The sequence below is a fragment of the Pseudorasbora parva genome, chromosome 23 (assembly GCF_024679245.1).
Source record: "Pseudorasbora parva isolate DD20220531a chromosome 23, ASM2467924v1, whole genome shotgun sequence".
Classification (NCBI taxonomy): domain Eukaryota; kingdom Metazoa; phylum Chordata; class Actinopteri; order Cypriniformes; family Gobionidae; genus Pseudorasbora; species Pseudorasbora parva.
The window spans coordinates 34,872,241-34,895,640 of NC_090194.1; the positions used below are offsets into that span (position 1 = coordinate 34,872,241).

Below are 23,400 nucleotides of genomic sequence, written 5' to 3' on the forward strand. Positions count from 1 at the left end.
ACTATGAGGTTGCTAGGGTGTTTTAGGTTGTTGTAACTTGTGATTTCAACAGCAATCTGACTGATAGTTGGCACATTGAAATGAGGTTAGGACCTTCTGGGTGATTTTATAAGTTGCTATGGGGTTGCTAGGGTGTTTTAGGTTATGGTTACTATGTTCCTGTGTGATTAGTTAGCACGTAGTTAGTTAGTGATAGTTAGCATGTTGCTATAAAATTGTTAGGGTTTGGCTTTCTGGAGTCCTGTTAGTGTGTTACTTGGGTGTTCTGAATTACTTGCTGACCTAGTTTTGCTTGTTTTAGCATCTACCTGGTGAGTCTGAGTGCTAAAAAGAATTATTCATGTTCGTTGCATAAATAGTGTGTCAAAGGGGAATTTGTAACATCAAGCATGAGCAATAGCGCTTGACTGACTCTAATGCAAGTGTGAGTGTAGTGATTGTTTAAAATACTAATCCTGTGAGCGGCTCCATGAGATTTGGTGCTGATTGTTTCATAATGAAATCTAATTAATGTTAATAAAGTGGATGAGAAGTGAGACGGCATACTGTATGTGAGATTTGCGACGTGATTGGCTCGATGACTTCACAGAAATGCCTGCAGGCTTTTTCCTTTTGAAGGAATGTGCGCTGCGTCTCGACGTCGGCGTTCGGAGTTGAGATAAAAGTCGACGGTTGCCCCCCGATCTGTTTCGGCTCATATCATAGCGCTGCTGATGTAGCTCTCTTGGCCCTCTAAAGTCTTTTTAATTCCCACATTTATGTTTAATACAGAATTCATTTTTAACTACATCTGCTGATGCGTTTCGTTGCAGGGAGACGCACTGTAAAGCATCACAGAAGGATTTCCATGAATACGATTGAAAGCATGAAACGAGAGCGATTTTTGCTTCTTTAACGAGGCGTTCATATGAAGCAGATTTTAAGGATAGTTCACCCAAAAATGAAAATTAGACCATGATTTACTCGCCCTCAAGTCATTCTAGGTGTATATGACAATCTTCTTTCAAATGAATAAAAGTTGAGTTATATTAAAAAAGTCCTGGCTATTCCAAGCTTTATAATGGCAGGGATTGTTATTCTGTTTTTGAAGTCCATAAAAATGCTTCTGTCCGTCAAATAGCGTGCTCCACACGGCTCCGGGAGGTTAACAAATGGCTTTGGAAGTGAATTTATGCGTTTGTGTAAGAAAAATATCCATATTTAAAACTTAAAAGCCGATCTTCTTCCTTATTCAGTTTATGGAAAAAGTGTTGAAAGTGCTTCTGCAGTTCAAAGGCTTACGCTCATCAGACAGCGCGTACGCATCTTGAACACTTTTCCACGTAAGGCGTTCGGCCGGAACTTTAATTAAACAAGTTTTAAATATGGATATTTTCCAACACAAACGCAACAATTTGCTTCAGAAGGCCTTTATTAACCTCCCAGAGCATGTTATTTGACATTAAAACAACTTACAAAAACCAGGTCTCATGTAATCTGTCTTTCAGCCATGGAAAGAAGTCAGGAAAACACATTTTAAACAATATGCCGTCACATTTACCTCAGAAAAGCCTTTCACTGACCATGAACTTGTTAGTCAGGTAACTATTTAAAATATATGCAGCATGCACCTTCATTATATATTACTGCCCTTCAGTATTTAATGTATTTTTGAACAAATCTGTCATTTTTAATGAAATTTTATGACAAATTTTAAGAGTATTTAAATTTCAAAAAACAAATTTTAGTAGAAACATAATTATGTTATTATGAATTTTGTATTATAACTTAGGTTATAAACAACTTCCACAATCAGGGCCATTTTTTGGGATTTCCGCCTGGATTATCCAAATTGAAAAGCTTCCCATACACACATACAGTGGTCTAGGTTCAAAATGTTGGTGTCATTTTACAGGAAACCCTTTGAAGTTACATAAAACACTGCTAAAAGTGATAAACATGTAATTATATGTTGTGTAAGCTGTTATAACCCCCCAAAAAGTAGGCGCTTTTAGATTTTTTCCCCATAAATTCATTTTTGAAAGTGTGTAACTCAGGCCCTGTGTGCTCTAGGACCCTGCAGACAATTTCTGCTTTTTCCTCTAAATTCCAGAAAATAGTGGAAAAAATAAGTTTTATTTTATTCAAGATTTATTCAAATAGTCTGAAGGGATGACCCCCCTTTTTTTCGCCTTCCCCCCTCCCCCGACCCTGCTACCCCCCTCCACCACCCCCTCCCACCACCATATACAGTGATATAAATGCAATATTCCAGTGTCATTAAATTAATTACACATGCTGGAAGCAGCCCAAAGTGTCTGCAGGGTCCTAGAGCACACAGGGCCTGAGTTACACACTTTCAACAATTTATTTACATTAAAAAAAATCAAAAAGCGCCTAATGTTTTGGGGGGTTATAACAGCTTACACAACATATACTTACATGTTTATCACTTTCAGCAGTGTTTTATGTAACTTTAAAGGGTTTCCTGTAAAATGACACCATTTTAAACCTAGACCACTGTATGTGTGTATGGGAGGCTTTTCAATTTGGGTAGGCCAAATCCAGGCGGAAATGGCACCAGAGTAATTTAGTGTAAATACATTACTTTGTGTAAAACAAATGCCAAAGTGATGCATATCTCCAGAAAGTAGAGACTCTAAGCTTTCAAATGGTACCACATATGACATCATAGCTCCTCCACAGACATTTAAAATGGAAAGTAAATACATGACGATGTCATTCCCGTCCCTGTACAGGGTCCTCGGGTTTAGGAGGTTAAGTGTTTGTATACAAATCATTTAATTGTAACCTTATTTTAATATTATAGTAATGTAGTAGCAACTGACTCCATGTATAGTTTTCAGCATCCTTGTCACGTACTGTATCTGATATAAATCCTAATTAATGTTATAAATTAATATCAAATTGAACCAGAAGCGAATCGCAATCTTGTAAATCGGAATTGAATCCAGCCCTATTATTTAACATTAACCCTCTCTTCTGAGCAGTTGCATGCTGCATTTTTTGAAGGTGAACCATCTGAGAAGGTAACATAGGGACGGTCAGTGTACATCCTGCGTCACGTTCCCAAGGGAATTTGTGAAGGAAAAGAAGGTTAACAAGCAACATTTCACTGACACGCTTCTGCAGCGCTGCACGCTCTCCTGATGTACTCAGCACGAACAGAGCTCTTGAGAAACGAGCTTGAAAAGTTGCCACTTCTCTAAGAAACTTCTCAACAGATGTCAAAGTCTTACTCTGTGATGCATCAATCGCGCACACACTTTGATGGTTGCATTGGAAGTTGCATTTTTGTAGCACTTCCCCACTTATGCCAGACAATGTGTTGGCATAGCCGCCATCTGGCCTTGATTAATGCATTTAACAATCAATAAGTGAAGCATCTGCTAATCTGCAAAGCTCCACTCAGCCATAGTCGGTGCATTATGAACACACGTATTACCCATAAACACTAGATTTGAAGATCAGAACATGCCATTGAGTAATCCAGAGCGCTTTGATTTCCACATCAGGCGTACTGGATTTCTGAGTCCACGCGCGCGCGCTCGCTCTGAGGCTGATTCCACAGACAGCTGTGATTACAATAGTTGGTTTCATCGGCGCGTTTGTGCCCATCATTGTGCAGCATGAGGAAGTTGTGACGGGCGGTGAATGCAGAATGCGCTGCATTGATTACGCTCCTGAAGTGTGACCTTTTTTCGGCGCATCCCTTCACAGTTGATGCGGATCGTCGATCGATGGAACGCGTGTGATTGCACAGTAAATGTGTTCTGGCCACCAGCTGAGATATAGCTGGATATGAATGTCACATTTTTCTGTCTCTAACTTCGGTATAAAGAAATGTTGTGAGGAGTAACTAGACAAATAGTAACTTAACTAGTTTTAGTAGACCGACTGTATAGTTTTAAATGGGTCAATATGTGTTAAAAGGTGCGAATATCTGGGTTTTTTGGTTGTTTAAATTTTTTGCTTTGCTGGACACAATGGCCCTCATTTATCAATCTTGCGTAGAAACGGGTGTATATGTTGGCGTAAGATTATGCTTACACTCCTCTCACCGCCTGATTTATGAAACTGTGCGCACCTCTGCAATTCAGGTGTACGCAATACTTGCCCTTGATAAATCCCACGGCTGAAAACGATCGTCATTAGAATAACACGCCCCTATATATTCAAGTCTCCGCCTCCCGCACGCCCTCATTTTACGCCATGGACAAACAGAAGACGGCAAAGAAACGAAACTTCTCCGACGTGGAGATCGGGCGTGCTCAATCATCTCACTAGTCCACTAGTCAGGGCACTGATTAGGACATAAGTCAATGGGCTGACTCCCTGATCAGTGCTCTGACTACTGAACTAGTGAGATGATTGAGACGAGCCCATCGAGACCATCACCAGGGAAGTTGAAAAAAACCCCCGAAATTGTTTTATTTGGGAGTTTAAAGAGTGGGATTAAAGGCGCTCACAAAAACAAAATATGGACCCAAATTACGAGTAGCTACTGTTAGTGTGGGGGTTGAGACGCGCACTCCAGCAGTTTAAATAGCTGTTTGGATGATAAATTACCATCACAATGCATTATTTTACAGCACGTTTTGAAACAATTAGCATTTAATTTCGTATCACGGCACATGTATTGGGGTGTACAATAGTGATGATGTATTGTGGAGTAAGATTCATTCACATTAATAATTACATGACAATTTGTAAGATTCTTCTTCTTATTATTATGATTATTATTCTTAATGACGCTTGTTATTTAGAAGAAGAATGTAGTTTTTATTGATTTTATTATTATTTAAAAGAAGAAGGCCATTTTTATTATTTTGTCAGTCTGAATTATTTTAGTCCCAGTCCGTGCGCAGCTGCCGGGCCAGACGGGCCTGAAACGTCAGATAAAGCGCACAGGGTCGTTACTGGAGGAATACATATGCCTACAGATCAAACACTTTGGTAAAGTCACACAAATTAAACATTGACGTTCATGTTGCACAAAAATAAACACTGAATGTTGTTGTTGTGGTTTTTAACAGTGGGTCATATTGCATATCTTGTCAGTGCGTTTTGTGGTGTTAGGAATTGCTTTTCTGCGCATTTTCTCACTAACTCAAACGTGCGTACACCACCTCCTGAGCTGGCGTAGGATTTGAGCGTGCCGTACGCCAACGTCCATATTGATAAATCTCAAAGTCACCGTGGGTTTGGGTGTACGCAAGGTGTACGCTGGAAATTTGGTGTACGCACTTTTGATAAATGAGGGCCAATGTGAGCCGGGACGCTAATCGAACACTCTGCATCTGATTCATTTTAATGAATCATTACTGAATCACAATTCATGTAAATGAGCTCGTTTAAATTAACGATTCACTAAATCATCCCAGTCAAATGTTTTGTTAAATGCTGCTATTTGCTATTATTTAGTTTTCAATTGTTATAATTGTGATTCTGAGTTTATTTATAAAGCGTAACATTGAAATTAAGTTTATTTTTCTGCCAGATAATTGCTTGTTAATTGTTTGAATATAAAAAATATCAAAATAGCTTAGCTGTAACTGCTTTATTTGAAAGATTAACTTGATGTAAAATTATGAATGTCTAGTAAAACATTTAAGTTTTAGTTAGGGATGCCCCAATATACACATTTTGGCTGATACTGATCAGTTTTTATTGATATATTTGAAAGCCAATAACCGATATATTGGCCGATAAATCTAAATCCAAATGATCACTAAAACAAAAGTCTCTGCATTAAAAGCCATGTCCCAAACACAGAATTATGATGTTCTAAGTATAGTTTTATGTACACTGTAAAAAAAAATATTTAGAAAAAAAGTTACCTGGTTGCCTTAAAATTTTGAGTTCATTAAAAATTTAAATTTTGAGTTAATACAATGAACATATTTTGAGATTCGACAACCTTTATTAAAATATTATTAAAAGATTTTGTAAGCATATTGGGTAATTGTGTGTGTTTTATTTCTGATGATGCAGTGAAACATGTCAAATAGTGCTATTTTCATGATTTATCAATATTTTTATGTGGTTCAGATACAATAATATTTTGAGTTTCTATTTATTAAACAAATTTCCTTCATTGTATCAACTCAAATTTTTAATTTCAATAAGCTCAAAATTTTAAGGCAACCAGGTTACTCAATTTTTTAAGTTCAACCAACAAAACACAACCAAATTTTTTAACAGTGTAGTCTATATGACAGACGCTGCTCATGTTGCTCTGAACAGTATTTTTCTTTTTGAAGTGATTCCAATCATATATCAAGCAATTCAAACCTGTAATGGTGAACAGTGCACATTAATATAATACATTATTTATCAGCTTTAATACATCAGACAAATGTTCTTATCAGGCTGATAACTTTAAAAATGAACATATATATATTGCAACATATGCTTTGCTAGTTTTAGTCTATTTTTGTCACTAGACTGGGCCTTGTGTGTCATCTGCTGTACTTTTGTCCATTAGGACAGTAAAGCAGCTGTTGTCATCCCTGATGTATCTTTGTGGTCATTACCATCACACACGGCTGGTCATTACCACCATAAAGCACTTCACTGGACAAGTTAGTCATTAAATACCAGCACAAATGTGCCATAATGAAGTTTTTCAGCCTATAATTATTTGGTTTTCTTTGTACTTTGTGTAAGTCAGGTGATTAGTGGCACAGTGGAGTCTGGCTCAGTAATTAGTCCTAAACAGCCTCGTTTGCTTCATCTCTTCATCATACTTTTCTCTCTGTGTTTTTAGCCAAAATCACAGCAGGTGAGGTACTGGAGGGGGCGAGCGTTGCCAGGCGAGTGTTGCTAGGCAGCCAGTGACTCCATCAGGGGGCAACGTGTACCTGCCTATAGGAATGATGTCTGCTAAGGGCACTTATGTAAAAACTGGATGGGTAAATTATAAAAGAGCACGTTTTGGGTCATATTTCACCCTAAATTCACGAAAAACAATAGGCAATTATTCTTTGTTTAAACCAAAAAAAGTCCTTTGTGAATTCATTTAGAATATTCTTGACAATTAACCTCCAAATTCTTATTATTTAAATATCTCAGGATTTTTGACTCTTGACTCTTTTCTGTAGTTGTTGTCTTTTTCAGTATTCTTAATAACTTTAATTAGATTCTCATTACTGCAATACATATTTTTACTTTAATAGACTAAATGCAATATAGTCTCACACACACACACACATGTTGGTCTATGTGGTTTACAGGGACTCTCCATAGGCGTAATGGTTTTTATACTGTACTAACCGTATTTTCTATCCCCTTACACTGCCCCTGCCCCTAAACCTACCCATCACACACACACACGCACGCACGCACGCACGCACGCACGCACGCACGCACGCACGCACGCACGCACGCACGCACGCACGCACGCACGCACGCACGCACGCACGCACGCACGCACGCACGCACGCACGCACGCACGCACGCACGCACGCACGCACGCACGCACACACACACACACACACACACACACACACACACACACACACACACACACACACACACACACACACACACACACAGCCCCTAAACCTACCCATCACACACACACACACACACACACACACACACACACACACACACACACACACACACACACACACACACACACACACACACACACACACACACACACACACACACACACACACACACACACACAGCCCCTAAACCTACCCATCACAGGAAACATTCTGCATTTTTACTTTCTCAAAAAAACATAATTTAGTATGTTTTTAAGGCCATTTGAATTATGAGGACATTTGATATGTCCTCATAAACCACATTTATAGTGTAATAACAGTGTAATACCCATGTAGTTATACAAATTTGTGTCCTCATAAACCACATAAACAGGCTCACACACACACACACACACACACATAATTCACATAAATATTTTTTCCGGAATGAAACTAACTCGTACACAAAAAGTTTACACATCAATACAACAAATGCGATAAAATATTATATTCTCAGTGCTCTACAGACATCTGGTCTTCACTCACTGCTGTTTTCTGAGGAAATCATTTTAATTCAGCACACGCTCAAACCTCGTAATGCGCTGCAAAGCGTGCCGCTGTTCAAGTTTTCAATTGAAGTGCTCAGAAGACGTCTGAATCACGGCGGGCAGTCTTTGTGGGATTGAATCCTTTTTTGTTTTGTCACTCATTTCACTAGAACCTTGAGAAAAAAAAGCTGTAGCTCTTCATTCTGAATGCTGAAAAACTTGGAGAGCTGAAGGAAGCTCAGTGTCATGCGGCTGAGAGGTGTGTTTGACAGTTGTCCCAGTGTTATGTCCACAGCTAGCTATGATTATATGGAACTGACTGTGGATGGAGTGTCACATTTAAGATGTCAGGTGTCAGCGCAGCGAGTCGTCACACATGATCTGAACAGTTGGGTCTCCATATGTCACGCCAGCTCAGGAATCCCAGAGAATCAACACTCACTGGAGATCTGGATCATCTGATGGGTGTAGAATCATGCAGAAGAGATTTCTAATGTCATACATAGGGCCCTATCATACACCCGGTGCTAGTTTCAGCCCGATGCAGTTGTCATTTTCATGAAGATTTCTAAGCTTTATGATTCTGATTTATTAAAGACGGGTGTAATTCCTGTTCAATTAGAATCACCAAACTAAATTGCAAATATTATGAGTCTAACAGGTTTCCTGAACACTTCTTCTGTCTTCTATTGGTTGGTTAAACAAATAGGGAATAGTCCCACCCCCAAACTCACATCATTGGTTTACTCAGTGTCTGCTGTGTCGGGCTGGACGAGACTAACAAACTGAGCATTTACACTTTTAAAGTATTTTAACATTAGCACAAATTGTGACTCACCTTTAATAAGTCTATTAGCAGTTGTTGAACCTTATAATATACTAAACAGAAACATGTATTGTTTTTGGTCATTTAATATATATTTTAAAAGCCACTCTGACTGATTCAACGATCGAGTGATAACTCATGAGTTTGAAATGATTCGTAAGAGTCATTTGTTTGTGAATCAGATTATTCTGGTCATGCAGTATGTTTGTTGTTGTGTGAAACCAGTAAGCATGATAAAATATGTTTAGTGTCTGTTTATCATCACATTTAATTCAGATTATTTTGCCTTTCTGCTGTAGATTCTGTAATCAAGAGCGTTTAGTATGAGATTCTATCCACATTAGCACAAGAATACTGATGTTTAAGAATCCGTTAATGGAACTGAACGTCATTAAAATCCTTCCGTTCCAGTGTTTTGTTTTTGAAACGTCTGCTTTGTTCAGCTCTGCCCCCCCCCCCTCTTTTGCATGTAATGGGAAATTAAATACTTAAAGTTAATAAAGTGAAATGAGAGGTGGAGAGACTGGTGTTGTGTTAGCGGGAACGAAAGCGATGCCGGGTGAAATCACATCGCCGTCGGCTGGGAATTCAGCGACCAATTAAAGCTTTCAGATTCAGCGGAGGGACGTTAAGCAACGCCAGCCTGTCATTTAATCAACTTAATTCTAATTTAAAACCGGTGGAGTGCAAGTGCACTGTTTGCTTTTGTTGAATAATCACATATTTGTTTCACTCTCGCTAAAAGAAAAACACATTTGCTTTAAAATTGCATTAAAGGAATAGAATTGAATCCAGCCGTCTGAAACAAACCCCCGAATCCATTTGCCTCCAGGCAGATATTGATGTCGGAACCTAAAAGCGCTCGACGTGCATACGTACAGCGGCCGAGCGCGTCCAATCCCGGCGCAGTGAGCCGTATACAAAGAGGCAATTAATATCGAGCCGGGCATGGTGGCCTGCGACGTCCTATAATAACACGGTTAGACCAAAGGTTAATGTGTTGAATTTAATATGCATCCCCATTCATTTCAATGAAGCTGTCCGAAGAAAACAGAGGTAGTCTGTAATCAAAGGCCTCCCTGTGCTAAGTGAAATTAATTATAGGGCCCTTCATAAATTCAATGTCATGTCTTAATCTTCCTCTGGTCCCCCGCCCAACCGCTATCAGTTTGGCTGGAAGTGGGCCGTACGCTCCGGCCGATCTAATAAACGGCTGTGTGAGATGATGATTGTGAATGAGCTGTATGTCAGCAGAGGTTCCTGTGCCGCACGGACTGGAGAAACGTAGTCAAAAGCCAGTGAAAATGATGGTGTTTATCAGCCCATCTCCCTCACAGTGAATATAGAGAGGACATTATGTGTTCTGCGGAGTGAACTGCTGTGATATTTAATGCAACTGAGCGGTCTGGCGTGCATCGCACCATCAAAAAAAAACAGCAGCCTCTTTGAAAACATGAATGCATGCATGTCTGAGATGCACTATGATGTCCATACCAGCACCTACAGCATAGACACGCTCTAAACATCCATAATGGGATTGTTTAGCATACATTTAATGTTAATCTTTACAGGGAAAAGATAGGGCACAAGTTCAAGTAAGTCTATGGGATATTTAGGGGCCAGGCACCCGTTGTAATAGTTGCCGTTCTGATTATTATTCTCAATTTCTTCTTCTTCTTCTGCCCTGGGAGTCTATGGCAGCAAACCGTATCGTAAACAGTTGTAAAATTTGGCAAACTTATAGAGGACAGTCTGAGCTGTCACCATCCCTGTCCAAAGTTTGCCTCATGTTCGTGCTAATGACTTTTGGCTAAAAACAAAACTTGGCTCAAAACGATTCAATTAGATGACGTAATTTTCCATCATGGACACTTTTTCTAACTGCTCCTATAGGCTATTGTTCTGATTTTCATACAAATTGAACCAGATCATTATTAGTGTCTGTATATTATTTCTGGCCATTTTGCCTAAAATCTATTTAAAATGTCTTTAATTGCTCATTGTTGCAGTTGGTGTGATACTCCCAACTATTTTGGCATGTCTTATCGTCTTCTTTGCGCTTGGCCCCTATAATTGCTGTTTGCAGCTATTTTCAGCTTTTTTTGTCATCTGGCAGGTTAAAATGTTGCATCTGATCACTAAGGAAAATAACAACACCTCTCGGTAACACTTCTCAATAAGGTAATGTTAACCTTACTGTAAAGTGTTGCCTCTCCTTCAAGATCTCAATAAAGGCTGTGACAGCAAGTCAACGTCAAACAATTAAAGGCTCCAAATGCTGACTGTTTGTCGACTCAGCCAAAAATCTGCGCTTAAACACACCAAAAGGAATACAGGCGACTGTTGACTATGCGTGTACGTGTAAGGGAATAACTATTTGCATCAGAAGTTATCTATAGTTTATAAACGTCAAACTATGACTGCAAATATGCAAACCATAAACAAAGCTAGCTTGCTTATTTTTGAACATCCATCCTGCATCACTTTCTTCATTCCAAGCGGCTCATGTTATGAAATATTTGATGATCGGGTAGGATGATGTTTGCTAAATGATTACATGATATTGGTAAACAACAAATCTGAAATTGGCCAGTTCTGCCATGGTGTTCCTCAGGGATAGATCTTGTGGATTACGAATGATAGTGTCGTATTTCCATCTACTCGAGCTTATTGCCATGGTGTGATGTTTGACTCTCATCTGACATTAGACTCACATATTAAAATGATCACAAAATCTGCATTCCACCATCTCAGAAAGATTGTGGGAATCAGACCTTACCTCACTCTGGCTGACGCTGAAAGGCTCATTCATGGATGTGTTACTTCCAGTTGATTGATTATTGAAAAGCAAAGTCTTTGTTGGTTTGTCCACTTTTAGCAGCCTTGGGGGAAGTCGTCAGCACTGGTGATGGTCAGCACCATCATGCATATGATCCAGAATGTGTTTTTTCCAAGTTTTATTGAAGTGGATAGTAATTCTGACATGCTTTCTTTTCTGCAGGCATACTTCCGACAGGGTGTTGCCCTTCAGTACCTGGGGCGCCATGCGGACGCCCTGGCCGCCTTCGCCTCGGGACTGGCCCAGGACCCCAAGAGCCTGCAGCTGCTGGTGGGGATGGTGGAGGCCGCCATGAAGTCCCCTCTAAGAGGTACACAGCATGTGTTTGTACAAGTTTTGGGCTCAAATTCCTAAAAACGTCCTCATAAATACAGTAAAACCTTTGATTTGTGAGAATTAGGTTGAGAATAATTTGAAATCTAAAAATCCCAAAGGATGAGTAGAAGTGATGCTTGTGCGTGAAATCATTTCAGATGAGTGGGGAAAGTAAACTGAAGGCACAACATGCTGTTTTGGGCTCTTCTGCGGATGATTCAGTGCTTGACATTAACTTTTTTGCTCACCAGCCTCTATGGTTTGTGGTTTTCTAAAGTTACCAGCCACTCAGCATTTTCACTGGCCACAATTTTGACATCAGTACCATTTGAAAAAACTGACATATAGATATTTTTAATACTATCTCATAATTTGGCAGCAGGTTTATTAGGCTGCTGTCACTTTATGACCTGACGCATGGATCATTATAATGTCGTCTTTGCGTTAAAACAAAACTGACTGTGTTTACGTGAATATGCCAACTTTTTGTACATTATTTTGTGTGCATTTGTGTTTAAGTACAATAAGCAGCGAAAAATAAACTGAGAGGCGGCTTTATTCGCGCACACTGGGTGTGAATGAGTAAAACTTCAATGAAATACACAATCCCACGCTGAAATTCAAGCCCTGTAACAGCAACATTATTCATCTGGAGCAAATTAAGTATTGAGTGAGGGGAGGCGGGTTTGTATGTCTAATCATTTCAGATATTTCAGTATCTCTGTCTCAAAAAATGGAAAAATAATAAAAAATTATTTCAGATGCCTTTTACAAAGACTACAATTGAAAAATGTATATATTTTATGTATATTTCAACCTGCCAAAGTGGCTAGCATGAGATACACTTGACGAAGACCCTTTGGGTCAAAACCTTGTCCTTTTTATTACATTTGTGGGAGCAGCAAACAGCAGTGTGCAGATTTTTTGTTTACTTTGAAAGCATGAGATACACGCAACTGCTGAAATACACTCGCATTTTGCGGGTTGGCAGGTGTCCACCGAGTAGCAAAACAGCAGCAGAAATCCAGCGCTTGCAGTGAATGACGCCCCATAACCTGAGAAGCTGTCCAGTTGCACTCTGTTTCTCCAACTGCCTGTGGCGGGATGATCCGTGTGTATTTATGTGCACGTGCGTGTCTGTATAGCACATCCTCTGACCGGCCGCGAGCTGTAGGTGTTTGAGAAATGCTTTTGGGATGCTGGATGTAAATCGTAGCCTTGAAATAAACAGGGTCATGCAAACAGCCGCTGCTCTGGGAGGACGTCCAAACGGGGCAGTTTTATCTGCTAATTATGTCCCGTATTTCGCCCTGTTGTCCCTCAGTGCCAGACGCTGCACGCTGAGCCACGGAGAGAGTAGATTATGTTGAACAGTCTCTCCAAATCGGCTCCGGGCAGAGAGGTGATCGCTCGCGGCCCCTGGGCTCGCTGATAACAAGAGACTCGCTTTCTCCCGCTCTCTCGCTTCCTCTCATCCTTTTATCGCTTTTGTAGCGCCCTTGTGTGAGGATTTGCATGTGGGATTACCTAACTTTAATTTAATTGTTCCCTTCTCGGCTTCACACCATCAGAGGTGCCATTCAAAGCCCTTCCGCTAAGACGAGAGGTGAGACGCCGCAGAAAACTGAGCCGATTGTGTTGGGCTGCTCGCGGAGGATAACAGACGCGCTTCTTAGGTTTGTGTTGGGAAGTTGCAGACTTGTGAAATCACACTCAGGATAATCTCAGCACTTGCCGGATGACTTGTGCCTGTTGAGTTGGTTAGTTCCAGTTTAGACGTGCAACACTGCACAGTAATCAACTGAGTTTATACTTTAGAGTTGTACGGCTTTCAGAATTAAAGAATTTACTCTTTTTCTATTCATGAGTGTGAAAATCTACTCCATCCTGTCTGTCTGTCTGTCTCTCTCCATCCATCTCTATTTATCTCTCTCTATCCATCCATCCAGTCTGTCATTCAATTGTTCTATCATTCAGTTGTTCTGTCGTTCTATCCATCCATCCTGTCTGTCTCTCTGTCTATCCATCCATCCTGTCTGTCTATCTATATCTATCTATCTATCTATCTCTCCATCCATCCATCCATCCATCCATCCATCCATCCATCCATCCATCCATCCATCCATCCATCCATCCATCCATCCATCCATCCATCCATCCATCCATCCATCCATTTACATTTAATCATTTAGCAGACGCTTTTATCCAAAGCAACTTACAAAAAGGGGGAGAGTAATAGAAGCAACGAAACAGACAAGGCCAACAACCTGTAAGAGCTGTAAGAAATCTCAATTAGCACAGTACACAAATTTTTAAAAAAATTTTTTATAGACATCTACAACAAAAACTCACGTACGCAAAATGCCGAACTCTGGATTTTGATAGCTATGATAACAACCCATTAGGACTAAGGCTGTAGCCCCAACTGTTGTCGTTAATGCAGATTCAGTGGCCCAATGGGTTGGTTTTGTATGGCATTCTAGCTAAACGCGCAGCAATAGCCATCTACAACAAAAACTCACGTACGCAAAATACAGAACACTGGATTTTGATAGTTATGATAACTATGTAACATACCCGCCTGAAGGCACAAATCCGGATGAGAGACGTAGTTATGATCCAGGAGTGTGCGCTTTTTGGCCATTGCTGTGGTGATCAGTAAGTGCTATTCTGTATTGGTCAAGTGCAATTGGAAAAGATGTGTCTTAAGATGTTTTTTAAAAATGGCTACAGACTCGGCAGCACGAATTGAGATCGGCAGGTCATTCCACCAGGTGGGAACGGTCCAGGAAAATGTCCGTGAGAGCGATTTCATGCCTCTTTGGGATGGAACCACGAGGCGCCGCTCGCTCGCAGAACGCAAGTTTCCAGAGGGTGTGTAAGTCTGAACAAGTGAGTTTAGGTATATTGGTGCAGAGCCAGAGGTTGTTTTGTAGGCGAGAACTAGTGCCTTGAATTTGATGCGAGCAGCCATTGGTAACCAGTGCAGTTTGATGAAGAGAGGCGTAACATGCGCTCTCTTCGGCTCATTAAAGACCACTCTCGCCGCTGTATTCTGGATCAGCTGCAAGGGTTTGATAGTGCATGCTGGAAGCCCAGCCAGAAGAGCATTACAATAATCCAGTCTGGAGAGAACAAGAGCTTGAACCAGGAGTTGTGCAGCCTGTTCTGATAGGAAGGGTCTAATCTTTCTAATGTTGTATAAAGCAAATCCGGCAGGACCGGGCTGTTGCAGTAATGTGGTCAGTGAAGTTTAACTGGTCATCAATCACAACTCCAAGGTTTCTGGGTGTCCTTGATGGAGATATGGTCGATGAACCAAGCTGAATGGAGAAATTTTGATGAAGTACTGGGTTGGTTGAGAAAACAAGTAATTCTGTCTTTGCAAGATTGAGTTTAAGATGATGCTCTTTCATCCAGTCAGAAATGTCTGTCAGACAGGCAGCGATACGAACACTGACTGTAGGATCATCTGGTTGAAATGAGAAGTAGAGTTGAGTGTCATCAGCATAGCAGTGATAGGAGAAGCCGTGTTTCTGAATGACAGAACCTAATGATGACATGTAGATGGAGAAGAGAAGTGGTCCAAGCACTGAGCCCTGGGGAACCCCAGTAGCTAGATGATGTGACTTAGACACTACACCTCTCCATGACACCCTGTAGGACCTACCAGAGAGGTAAGACCTGAACCACTGGAGAGCAGTTCCTGAGATCCCTGTCTTCTTAAGTGTCGACAGGAGGATCTGGTGGTTAACTGTGTCAAAAGCAGCAGACAGATCCAGCAGAATGAGCACTGAGGATTTGGAAGCTGCTTTTGCCAGTCTCAGTGCCTCAGTTACCGAGAGCAAGGCAGTCTCAGTCGAATGGCCGCTTTTGAAGCCGGATTGGTTGTTGTCTAGGAGGTTGTCCCGTTCAAGAAACATAGAGAGTTGATTGAACACAACTCGCTCAAGGGTCTTTGCAATGAAAGGCAGAAGGGAGACCGGTCTGTAGTTTTCTAAAAGTGCTGGATTCAGAGAGGGTTTCTTAAGCATTGGGGTTACCCGAGCCTGCTTAAATGCTGTGGGAAAGGTTCCCGTGTGAAGAGAAGTGTTGACAATGTGAGTGAGTGCAGGAGTGATTGAAGAAGAAATAGCCTGAAGGAGGTGAGTGGGTATAGGATCAAGTGGACAGGTAGTAGGGTGATTGGAAAGGATGAGTTTAGAAATATCTGCCTCGGAGAGCGGAGAGAAGGCTGGAAGCGTGTTCGTGTTAGTTGTTGAGATGTGCGTGTCAGTTAGTGATGAGGAGAACTGTTTGCTAATGAGAGCTGTTTTGTTTGTGAAAAATGATGCAAAGTCATCAGCTGTAAGAGTTGATGAAGGAGGGGGAGGAGGAGGACAAAGGAGAGAGGAGAATGTTATAAAGAGTTTGCGAGAGTCAGAGCAATTGTTGATTTTGTTGTGGTAGTATGTTGTTTTAGCAGTGGAGACATTTGTAGAGAAAGAAGAGAGAAGAGACTGATACAAGGTAAGGTCAGTATAGTTTTTAGATTTCCGCCATTTCCTCTCTGCCGCCCTGAGTCCAGAGCGATGTTCACGGAGAACATCAGACAGCCAGGGGGCAGATGGGGTGGGGCGGGCTGGTCTGGATGAGAGGGGGCAAAAACTGTCTAAGGAGGATGTTAGAGTGGAGCAAAGAGTGTTGGTAGCACTGTTAGTGTCCAGTGCTGAGAACTGAGCAGGTGGAGGGAGTGAAGATGAAACCATAGTGGATAGGCGAAAGGAAGAGAGTGAGCGTAGATTACGCCGAAAGTTAATCTGTGTAGGAGTACGTTTTGTATCAGGAGTCAGTATGAGGTTAAGAGTGATGAGAAAGTGGTCTGAGGTGTGTAATGGAGTAACTAAAGTGTTGTCCGTGGAGCAGTTGCGTGTGTAGACCAGGTCTAATTGGTTACCTGATCTGTGAGTAGCCGTAGTAGATACTAACTTAAGGTCAAATGAAGTCAGTAGAGTGCTGAAGTCTGCAGCTAGGTGTTTATCAAGATGGATGTTGAAGTCACCAAGCAGAATCAGTGGAGTGGGAAGCTAGAAAGGGGATCCTCAGATCCTCAAACCATCCTCAGGGAAGCTAGAAAGTAACACATCCAACTCCTCCACAAAGTTACCGAGGTGACCTGGAGGACGATAGACCACTACCACATGGATTTTAACAGGGTGAGTAATAGTGATTGAGTGCGATTCAAATGAATTGGCCGGTAGAGACGGTAATGGATCAAATTTCCAATCATTTGAGATAAGCAAACCAGTACCCCCACCCCTCCCAATAGGCCGAGGAGTGTGTGAAAAAGTTAAATTGGTTGAGAGGGCTGCAGGAGTGGCAGTGTCCTCTGGTTTGATCCAGGTCTCAGTTAGGGCCATGAGGCTGAGCTGAGAATGAGTCCCAATAGATGAAATAAAGTCTGCTTTGTTTACAGCCGACTGGCAATTCCAGAGACCAATTGGAATAGAGAGTAAAGTAGCAGAGGATGTTAGGATATAGCGCAAATTATTAGGATTGCGGCGTCTCGTGCGTACAGAGCGTGATTTACGAGTGCTAGTAGTAATAGTTGAGATTTGAAAGCACATGGTGAATACAGATCAGAGAAACGGCCAGATAGGAATTAGAAAAGAACCGAACACAAAGAATGAAAAGGAAGATGATACTTAAGTGCCTTGCCGGGGTCCTTGCTCGGGCGGAGTTGCACAGGGAAGAGTTGAAGTCTTTATCTTCCATAAGCCATCCATCCATCCATCCATCCTGTCTGTCTATCTATAGCTATCTCTCTATCTCTCTATCCATCATCCATATGGTCATCCATCCATCCATCCATCCATCCATCCATCCATCCGTCCATCCATCCATCCATCCATTCAGCTATCCATCCTGTCTGTCTCTCTGTCTATCTATCCATCCTGTCTGTACATCCATCCATCCATCCATCCATCCATCCATCCATCCATCCATCCATCCATCCATCCATCCATCCATCCATCCATCCATCCATCCATCCATCCAAAACCGATGCGTCATTGGAGTGGTCTGCAAACATCTTATTTTGAAAAGTTTGCAGTATTGATGTGATTTATCGTTGTACTGTGTCCACAGATGGTTTCTACTCTCTTGATGTGTTTTTAGCCCGTCCCAGCGGTATGAAGCGTGATGAATTAGCTCGGCGTCTACCTGAAACCTCTATTTTTGAGCTACAGGGAATACTAGAACTCCTCTGGATGCACAGCGAATTACAGATCTGGAAATCCACACGGCTTAGTTTAGGAATGGTAATGTAAATAGACTGAAAGAAAGTAAACACAATGAAATGCAAGTGGGTGTTGTTGTCAGTCTCTGTTATTATTTCTTTATTTAGCTGCTTCCCACGAGACGCCAGACAGACTCGTCAAAGCTTCTGTTTCACATGGCAAAGCCTCTCGACAGAAGAGAGGGAAGCGGCGGAGAGAAAGAGGAAGGAAAGATAGGCACCCAGAGGCTCATCATTAAACCCTCCTCGCCGCGTCGGGCCGCATAAGCACTTCTGTGCTCTTGTTTATCATGCCCATGTCTGCTGTTAACTAGATTCACACACAGTCTCACTTCCATCCCCGAGCCAGAGAGTTTCTCACCGTTCCGATTTATGCAACTTGTAAAAGTGTCAGGCTGAATGCAATTACGCGATATGAATGCGTACAACAAACACACCGGAGTGTTTGTAGCCCCTGGCGGAGGACGTTCATGCCTGTCGGCTACACGAGAAAAGGGAATTAAACCTGTCGGAAATCACTAGGAGCTTCTCAAGTGTCTTTTTACTGTGTGGAGATTCATTCATGCTGAATTAGCCTAGATTTTGTCTATCGTAACGAATATAATACAGCTGATCATAATACGTGTGTATGCTACCCAGGGCTGGACTGGTAATCTGACCTACTGGTCATTTTCCCGGTGGGCCGATACAAGGTTATTTATTTATTTTTTGCCACTCACTGGCCCATCATGCAGTGACAGCGGCCCATTGGGTTGGCTTCTGAATTGACAGGCCAAAGTGAGAGAGACCTCCCCTCCATATTAGATGCTTTTTTTCTATCTATTTTTTATTTTTATTTGAGCGCATGGAGCTGCAAAAAGGCGAATATCCGGACGAACGTACGCTGCGTTTCTACTGCTAGTGATGAACAATCGTGTGAAATGGTCACGTTACAGGTTCTGTGGTAAATCTAGCTTAAAACAACCACAGCATTTAAATACATGGCGAGGTAAAGTGGAAAACAGCAATACACACAACTACAAATGCGTCACTTTAGCACAACCACAATTTACCTTGCAGCTACTAACAGTGTGAAGAAATAAGCTGTTTTGGAGGAAACGTATTTAATTAAAAGTGTTGCTATTATTACTTACATTAATATTGCAGAATATAAATCACTTTTATAGCTAGAGGCTGTTTTCGTATTTTCCATGTGTTTACAATATTTTTTATTACAAATGATAATATATGGTTTATATATTTTAGAACCCATATACCCGTGGTAATGAGGAGCATGGTTTTACCTGTGACCACCACGCTCTTACAGTTCAATGAAACTGGCCTACAGTTAAACTCAGTTAAAATGTCATTATAATTCAATAAAACAGCTTTAAAGCCTGGATCCCACAAATTAAGAACAAAGCTTTTTTTCTCTTTAAATGTTTTATTAACTTTTTAATAGATCTAATGACATTTAACTAAATGTTATTTCAATGAGAACCTCATGAAAGATACATATCATTGTCTTACATAAATTAGGTGTTTATTCTTGAAAAATATGATTGTTTTTAATGGGGTAGTTCAACCCAAAAATCGGACCATTTACTCACCTGAATGTCATTCCTAAATGAAATTATTTCTGTGTAACATAAAATAAAATAATCTAAGTCTGTTTTTGTGTCCTTACAATATCCAAAGGTAACCTAACCAAAATGGCTTGGTGTCCAACATTCTTCAAAATATCTTCTTTTGTGTTTCATGGAAGAGAGAAAGTCATAAAGGTTTGGAAGGACACGAGAGTGAGTAAATGATGACAGCATTTAAAAGCAGTAAATTTTACTTTCAAGTGCATTTCTGTGTGACAAAAGTGTAATATTAAGTTTATTTGCATTTGCAGTGAATTTCGATAATATCCATCATTATTTGTCCCTGTCCTAGTTTTATTTATTTGCTCGAATTTAAGGCCCTAACCCCAGCAAAAACATTCACGGGGAACTCATGGGCCGGTTGGGCTGGGTTTGCCAGGGCCGAATTTTAGCCCCAGTCCAGCCCTGATGCTACCGTTCAAAAGTTGGGGGCCAATTATAAAAATAGTACTTTTTGTCATTAAATTGATCAAAAGTGAGAGTAAAGACAATTATACCATTACATTTTTTTCCCCAAACAAAAATGTATCACAGTTATTCGTCAAAGAATCATAAATGTTTATTGAGCATCAAATCATCATATGAGAATGATTAGTGAAGGATCATGTGACTCTGAAGACTGGAGTAATGATGATAAATTCAGCTTTGATCACAGGAATAAATTACACTTTACTATAGATTCACAGAATAGAGGACATTTATTTTAAAATGTAATGATATTTCACATTTTACTGTATTTTACTCTGATTTTATTGACCAGAGTCATAAAGAAGAACATAAAGAAGCTACTGACTCAGACATTGTCTTTCCAAAGTGTATCAGAATCAAGAATAAAGCATTGTATAGACGTTTTATAAAGGTGATAGTTGCAATCCTGGATGCTGATTGGTCAGTTAGTGTTCCATCTGTGATAAAACACAGGATATGGGATGAAACCGCTTATGTCAGTACACACGTGCACCCAAAATGAAACATGCTGAATACGCTTTCAAACACACCCAGAAGGACAGTAAGAAATATACTTCATAGATACCATATAGAGAAACGAGGGAAGGGCAGATAAAAATGGATCTTTGGAGGTCCCGTGGGGCAGCGGGTGACACTCGACTGTGGCCCGTCGTGATTTATGACAGTGTGTGTGTTTCACTCTTTAACTGCGTCTCCTTCCTCCTGCAGCGGTCACCTCTACACATATGGTGTGTTCCTAACCCGCTCGCTAAATCTTACCGCATAGTAACACGTGGGTTTTTCACGAATAAGCATTTCTAAGGTGAACATATTACTGAGTAACTTCTACAAGAAGGCCTGTTTTGAGTGTGCGGAGACGACACATGAAAAATCACCTGAGCTTGTGCTAACAAAAGCTGTTTCACACAACACGCCGTGTTAGCTTTGCAGTCATTTGTAATACGTTTGAACGGTAAAAGAGCTTGTGTGTTTAGCCTGCTGAATAATGATGTTTTTTTGTGTGTGCTCTATAAATTGACTGAATACAAATATATTACCGTATACAAATTCAATACATTCATTCAGCAAATAAGAATGAAAGAACTCATGCCAGTGCTAGTAGCGACATATGAGGTGCTGCTTCTAAAATTAGCAACAAAAACAGCTCAATTTGTCAGATTTGTGAAAAAATGGCCCAAGTTTTGTCAGATTTACCATCAGATCTGTCTAATATTTCTCTGATTTAGCCTTAAAACAGCCAAATATTGTACGATTTGGTCAGAAACAGACTAATTTGGTCCAATTTACCAACAAAAACTGTTTAATTATGTCAGCTTTTGCCAAAAACAGCCTAGCTATGTCAAATTTGGTCAGAAATGATCTAATTTTGTCCCATTTACCAACAAAAACGGTCTTATTTAATCAGATTTAGCCTAAAAAACGCCGGGTTTTGAACAATTTGGTCTAATTTATCAACAACTTCCACCTAATTTAGTCATAATTAGCAAAAAACAGCCTTTTCAGTATTTGGTCAGAAATGGTCTAATATGTGTCCCGTTTACCAACAAAAACAAATTTAGTCAGATCAGATTTAGCAAAGAAAAATCAACCACACAATAGCTATGTCAAGTTTGGTCCTATTTGGTCAGAAACAGACTAATTATGTCCCATTTACTAAAAGAAACTGTCTAATTTAGACGGATTTAACAAAAACCTGCAAAGTTTTGTCTGATTTGAATAAAAACTGTCTAATTTTGTCTGATTTAGCCAAAAAACAACCTAGATGTTTCGAATATGGTCAAAGATCGTCTGATTTTGTTTAGTAAAATACTAATTTGATCAGATTTAGTTCTCTTTCTTGTTTTCGAATATCTCATATTTGAGTTGTAATATTATTTCCTGCACTAAATCTTTTTTCATGTCTGGTTTTGCGGCGTCTTTAACTCTGGCTCTGTTCTCGGCAGAATCCCTGGAGCCCACGTACCAGCAGCTGCAGAAGATGAAGCTGGACAAGAGTCCCTTTGTGGTGGTGTCTGTGATTGGCCAAGAGCTTCTGACCGCCTCCCATCACGGCGCCTCGGTGGTGGTCCTGGAGGCGGCGCTGAAGATCGGCACCTGCAGCCTCAAACTGCGCGGCTCCGTCTTCTCGGCCCTCAGCAGCGCTTACTGGTCATTGGGCAACACGGAGAAGAGCACCGCCTACATGCAGCAGGACCTGGAGGTGGCCAAAACTTTAGGTGAGCGACATGAAGACTATTTGCACCATCATTTTTTATTTATTTATTGACCATATTCCTTCCTATATATATGTATTTCAGTTTCACTCCTTTAAGTACTTCAACCTAAACGTATTATATTTCAACCTTAATAAAAATCAAAACAATCATGCAATTGAGATTTGCTTTAAAGTATATATCTTTATTTCGTGAGTATAACTAATATATCCAACATATAACGAGCTGGGTGAACATTTTGTAACAATAGAAAAATCGTATATTTCAGGTTGTTTATATTTCAGCCAAATTTTATTTGTATATTTCCCACCCGTTTCAGTTTTGTGTTAAATTAATTTGAATGCTACTACAATATGTGTATGTTTTATACTTACATTTTCCATGAATACCATTCAGAGTGAAGGATTTGGTCCTTTAGGAGATTTTTTTTTTTTTTTTTTTTTAGTTTTATAATCTAACATTATGTTGTATCAATATACACTGTTCAAAAGTTTGGGGTCAGTTAGATTATTGTTTGTTTTTTGTTAAAAGAACAAGGACACATTAAATTGATCAAAAGTGACTCTTAAGACATTTCTTTCTTGCACTTACTTTCTTTCTTTAATTTTTTGAAATGCTGTTCTTTTGAACATTCTATCTTAGAGTCCTGAAAAAAAGGTCACAGTATATTACGGTACTCACTTAAAAATGTTGGGTTAAAAATAACCCAACTGTGGGTTGGTATAGCACCTTCCCAGCGTTGGGTTATTTTAACCCAATGCATTGGGTTAAAAAACAGTTGGGTTTAAAGTAA

General features: G+C 40.3%; 1 protein-coding gene across 3 annotated transcripts in view; it reads left to right on the forward strand.

Annotated features, from left to right (window-relative positions):
- Positions 1-23,400, forward strand: part of ttc28 (tetratricopeptide repeat domain 28) — a 347,257-nt gene that overhangs the window by 202,081 nt on the left and 121,776 nt on the right. For all 3 annotated transcript variants that reach the window (XM_067433880.1, XM_067433881.1, XM_067433882.1), the window contains 2 exons: positions 11,872-12,019; positions 22,338-22,610. In XM_067433880.1, coding sequence (XP_067289981.1) covers positions 11,872-12,019; positions 22,338-22,610 — 421 coding nt within the window. The remainder of the gene's footprint in view (positions 1-11,871; positions 12,020-22,337; positions 22,611-23,400) is intronic.